Source organism: Pundamilia nyererei, unplaced genomic scaffold, assembly GCF_000239375.1.
Source record: "Pundamilia nyererei isolate P.nyererei 1_Seehausen unplaced genomic scaffold, PunNye1.0 scaffold00034, whole genome shotgun sequence".
Taxonomy (NCBI): Eukaryota; Metazoa; Chordata; class Actinopteri; order Cichliformes; family Cichlidae; genus Pundamilia; species Pundamilia nyererei.
Genome location: NW_005187435.1, coordinates 465,874 through 471,612, shown reverse-complemented (window position 1 = coordinate 471,612; position 5,739 = coordinate 465,874). Strand labels below are relative to the sequence as shown.

At 42.6% G+C, this 5,739-nt stretch overlaps 1 protein-coding gene across 2 annotated transcripts in view; it reads left to right on the top strand.

Moving 5' to 3' along the window:
- st3gal8 (ST3 beta-galactoside alpha-2,3-sialyltransferase 8) overlaps positions 1–5,234 on the top strand; it is a 22,747-nt gene extending 17,513 nt beyond the window's left edge. For both annotated transcript variants that reach the window (XM_005729650.1, XM_005729649.1), the window contains exons 5-9: positions 203–396; positions 494–673; positions 3,113–3,158; positions 3,655–3,774; positions 4,556–5,234. In XM_005729650.1, the coding sequence (XP_005729707.1) occupies positions 203–396; positions 494–673; positions 3,113–3,158; positions 3,655–3,774; positions 4,556–4,786 (771 nt within the window). In that variant the 3' untranslated portion in view covers positions 4,787–5,234. The remainder of the gene's footprint in view (positions 1–202; positions 397–493; positions 674–3,112; positions 3,159–3,654; positions 3,775–4,555) is intronic.
- Positions 5,235–5,739: the final 505 nt, after the last annotated feature.

Here is a 5,739-nt window from a genome sequence, read left to right as displayed (position 1 = left end):
CTTTCGCCTGCTTCTTTTTTAAAATTAAGAAATTATTTAACTAAAAATTATTTTACTGTCATGAAAAACAGAGATAAGCACCAATAACAAGCCTTTTGACACTGGAAGTTTAAGGATTTTTAACGTGACTCATTATGCAAATGTTTTACTTGAGTATAAGTGTGTTAAACAGAAAAAAAATTGTTTGTCTGCTCTTCCACAGAGTCTTCAACGGGCCGGTAACGATCAGTCCTTGGAGGAAGTGATCTCAAAGCTGTTCCAGGTCATATCCCCACCCTCTATAGACTTGGAGCCCGTGCCCTCACGTTGCCGTAGTTGTGCAGTGGTTGGCAACTCTGGCAACTTACGGCATTCTGGACACGGTGCACTCATTGATTCTCATGGCTTCGTGTTCCGGTACATACACGCACACACACGCACACACGCACACACACACACACACACACAATCGCGCGCACACAGCCCTCACCCTCCTTATGTTTTTTTCCTTCAGGATGAACAAGGCGGTGACTAAAGGGTTTGAGGAAGATGTCGGTCGTCGGACGACGCATCACTTCCTGTACCCAGAGAGTGCAGTGGACATCAGTAATGGTACCAGCCTCATCCTGCTGCCATTCAAACTGAGAGACCTGGAGTGGCTGACCAGCGCGCTGTCCACCGGAACAGTCAAAATGTACGATATATATAAAAAAACAAGTATGCTCATTATCTCATGCATCCATCAAAAAGACATCAAAAAACATATCAGACAGGAGAGATTATTTGATGTAAGAGGGAAAAGTTTATTTTAAAAAAAATCTAAAATTAAACTCCTGGAGTCTAGACCAGCAGTCCCCAACTTTTTTTTGCGCCACAGATTTAATGTCAGTATTTTCACAGACCGGCCTTTAAAGTGTCGCTGATATATACAACAAAATAAAATGACCAAGAAAAAACGGTGGCATTTGGTAAATATAATAATAAATGCAAATTCACTGTGTAATTGTGTAACTTTATTAGCAGCGTCCTTCTGAAATGCGCCAACAACATTGAGAGTAACATCCTCCTCTCTGCCCCTTAATGCTCTCTGGTTGCTATGGTAACGCATAAATATTTCTTTCAAAATAAGACACACAACTACAACATGGGAAAAATACCCAGGGAAACAGAGTTAACAATAAAAACCCTGAAAACCATCAATTTCAAACCTGAGCCTCAACTCTCGTGGCCCGGTACCAAACAACTCACACTCCGGTACCGGCCCGGGGGTTGGAGACCGCTGGTCTAGATGGTTGTGGTGGTGGAGCAGAGTAAACAGAGGGTTGATGGGGAGAGAGAGTTAAAAGAGTGATAGACTACAAAGAATTTCAAGAGAACAAGAACTAGGGGGCTGTTTGGCTATATATAAATATGAGCCCAGAGGGTTAGATAAAAACCTACTCAAAACAAAGGTGCAAAGGCAGGAGGGACAGTCTGCACAGTCTATTCAAATCAACAAGTCCCCCGTAGAACAGAATTAAAACCACATTCACTTTCAGCAGAAAAAGGTAAAACACTCGAGAGGATGACAGTCTGAGAACCTCCAGTGTCCCTAAAACACGCACAGGTTTTAAATCAGAGGGATTGTCGGTTAGCGATACTGAGCCATCAAAAATGAATGGTTCGAAACAGGGGTCCGGCACCTCATTACAGGCCTCAGCTTTCACAAAACCCACCCCTTTGGGTTGCTGAGCATTTGATGTTTTGCGTTTTAAGGCTAAACAGTCAGCAATCACATGTCCAGTTTTATGACAGTAAAAACATTCGCGGTTTTCCCTGGACCCAGACACTTTAGCCGTGTGGGGCTGTTGCACAGCGCTAACCCGTGGCCTTTCACTGCCAGTAAACGAGGCTTTATGAGTGAGCACAAACTCATCAGCAAGAAGCAGCAGATGCGAGAGAAGTCGCTTTCTGTACATTTAAATATAGCACAATACGCTCAGGAAAATATTTCTTAAACTCCTCCAACAATAGTTACTCACGCAGAGCGTCATAGTCACCTACTTTTGAAGTAACGCACCACTTATCAAAGAGAATCCCCCTTTTCTCTAGAAAACTCCACATAAGTTTGGGTCGGCATTTTCTTTGGCGAAACCTCTGCCTATAGGCTTCAGGGACTAACTCATATGCCTGCAAAACAGCTGTTTTAACACACGCGTAGTCTAAACTGTCCTTTAAAGAAAGCGCAGCCACCACGTCTTGGGCTTTGCCGGACAGTTTGCACTGCAACAAAAGAGGCCAAATATCACTAGGCCACTGCAATGCACCAGCGATACTCTCAAATGCTGCAAAGTATGTATCAACCTCAGTTTCTCTAAAAGTGGGCACTAAAGAAATGCACTTGCTGATATCAAAAGCAGAAGCGGACGAGGAGGTGGAGCCGGAATTTTCAGCAGAGACAGATGAGGCTTGAGGCTGAGACTCCAGCTCAAGCTTTCGCGGCCTAATGGCTTTGTCTGCCTCTATCTCCAGCCTTCTTATTTCAAGCTCTAGCTGAGGCCGCCTGTTCTGGGCCTTCTCCTCAGCCTCCAATTTGAGACGTGCCAGCCGCACCTTCAGCCGAGCTCCTTCTCTGCCATCTGAACTCCCAGAGGAGAATGGATCATAGCGAGGAAGCGTGCGTGGCGTTTTTCCCCGCTCATCCCCCTCGCCATCCCCACAAGAACCATTCTTATGGCCCTCCTCAACTACGGCAGCTTGGCTTGGCACACCAGAGACCACAGGCAAAACAGGCGCTTGAATCACACCAGCTTCCACCAACTTGTCCACTATTAAAGCTTTCAAATCACATCTTACGGAGATTTTTTGAGACCTGCATCTGAAAGTGATCCACAATTTGCAGCAAATCATTTTTGTGACAGCTATTTAAAAGCTCAATAGATGGGGCATAAAGTGCTGTAAACAAAACGCAGCCGACATAGCGCCTAAAGTGATAAGGCCACTCTAAAACGAACCCCCCCCCCTATGAGGGATCCCGGGATATATATCTCTTATATATAAGAGAGAGAGAGAAAAGTAAGAGTTGCAAAGAAACATGACACACTGTAAACATATATGACCTGTATGTAAGTGTTTGTGTGTGTCTTTTTTTCAGGACCTACATGAGGGTGAAAGCAAGAGTGCACGCTGATAAAGACAAGGTAAATTATAATCTCGACTGATCTCAGTTTTCTCTACAGCGCTTTCTGTTGCTATTTTTACTTTCAGCTTCACCCTTTTTTTTTTTTCTTTTTTTTTTTTGCTGCTGCTCCTATTTTTAGTTCTTAGTTTTATCTACCGGTATTTACAAGATTTTTAAAATTGCATTTGGGAACAAAGGGAACAAAGATGAGCAAATAAATCTTTGTAGTATTTTTATTTTTTAAGACGAGTGAGAGTGAAGCACACATAATGAAATCCACACTTCTGGTCTGATCTGGACACAGATGCCCCACTACATTTGATGTTCAAACGTGACCTGTTATACATTTCCTTATTTTCTGTCATATCTACCCTGATAAACTCAGGGGTTGCAACAAGAGTCTTTTTGTAAGTACACGGGGCTTATTTTGGAACTGTGGGCAATGCAAACCTGCTCTTGTGTAAAACACATCCATTTTAAACAAACTGTGTGTGTGTGCGTGTGTGTGTGTGTAGGTTGTTGTGGTGAGCCCAGTGTTCTTTAAGTATGTTCATGAACGTTGGAACGAGCATCATGGTCGCTACCCGTCCACCGGCATGCTGGCCATCGTCTTTGCTCTGCATGTCTGTGACCAGGTAAGAGGAAAGTAAAGACTGGCTGTAGAGAGAAAAACCACATTTGTTCTTTCATTTTTTTTTTTTTTTTTTTGTATATTCACAAAATATGGTGTTACTAACCAAAAACAGACTAGTCCAAACAATATTGTAGCATGTCCAGACTAGCAAGTCATGGCAATACAACCAAGACTAGAAAAAGTTGCATTTCCTGCGAAAATGCAGTTTGAATGCCGTGTAGTGGAATCTGCTAAAAAGCAGCTGAAGAAGCAGAATTATCTGCTGAAAAGAGGTGTAGAAGCTGAACTGTTGTATTTGAAAGGGTAGACTGAAGAATGTCAAGAAAGCAGAGTGCACGCAAACGGGAGAAGATGTGCGGCAACCGCCACAGGTAGGATTCGAACCTTTGCTACCGGGTCTCACGGCGGCTGCTCATCCCACTGAGCCAAACCAGTTCCGGTCCCAAACAAAGATGTGATGAGAGAAAAAATGAGTACTGTGCAGAAGAAGCTGAATTGTGCTGAAAAAAGGTGAAGAAGCAGGAGTTTGTTGTGAAAATGGGTGAAGAAGCTGAAGTTTGTGTTGAAAAGAGTTAAAAAAGTTGAACTGTTAACTGGATATAATGTTGCCATAAGCGGGATTCGAACCCGGGCCTTACAGCATTCACACAAAAATTTATCTGTGAGGGTAGAAGTCACACATGAAATGAAGCGTATAAAAGCGGGATGTATTTAGTATCAGTATGACCTGTCAGCAGTGTGTCATGCATGGTTGATGAAATAGCTTCCTTCTTTCTGTCCAGGTGTCAGTGTTTGGTTATGGTGCAGACAAGCAAGGAAACTGGCATCATTACTGGGAGAAGAATCAGTTTGCCGGAGCCTTCAAGAAGACTGGCGTCCACAGCGCTGATTTTGAGAATCAGATCATCCAACACCTTGCCAACGAAGGCAAGATCACTCTACACCTCAACACGACCACATCCGTGCAGACAGAACTAGGCACCAACGACAGACTGGCACATAAACTCAATTGACCTCTACCTGGCTGATCGTCAAAACACCTGGCTGTCCTCTGGCACTCAAACCAAATCTGAGCCAGTTTTTAGACCATACATTTGTTGTTTTGGGTAGAAATTAGGCTCCTGCACTTTTTCTGTCAGTCACCACAACTGCCTTGAGTCAGACATCCAGGAATGCTGGAATGAATGTTGTTAAGCTTTTTCAGACAGCTGAATTACCTGTGGACACATCTGTGAGGCTTATCTAATTTAGAGATCCCCTGCCTCTTCCAACGTTTGCTGGCTGAAAGAAGTTAAAGCTCAACTCAAAAAAATCAGTCTGTTTTTCTAGACCTAAAACCAACTTTCCTGACGTGTGCAACTGCTGGGATAGACCACAAAGACCTTTGCTGTGAGCTGGAAACAACCACAAACTTTATTTTATCCTATCTTTGTTTTTATTTGATTTTATATTTACACAGGGATAACCTTTGTTCTGTCTTTTTTTTTTTTTTTTTAAATAAAAGCACTTTTTCCTTAAGAAGAAATGGTGGAAAGAGGCCGAGTGAAGGAAGTGTTCACTTGGCCACATAAGATTTCTTGCATTGTATATCATTTATAATCCCTCCATTTTATTTGATCCTAATTTTAACACAAACCGTCCTGACCTAGAAGATCATGACAAACTTTTTAAGCCTTGTTACTTCTGCATTTTCAGAATGTAAGCCAATGATACTTGGAACTTCCTGTCCTGTCTTGGTTCTCAGCCTGTGTGATTCAGCAGTCTGCTGCAGTCTCAAGGTTTGCATCTGATTTCATCCAAAATAGGGAGATTTTAGTTTTCTAATCAACGCACATAACCCCCTGTTGTGTCCAACCTTCATTGGAGTAGTAAAGTCAGGAGAACCAGTCCTTCTGTTGCACGTCAATACAAAAATACTCAAAATGTGGTGATACTTGAAACCTAAACTTAGTTATTGAAAATATAA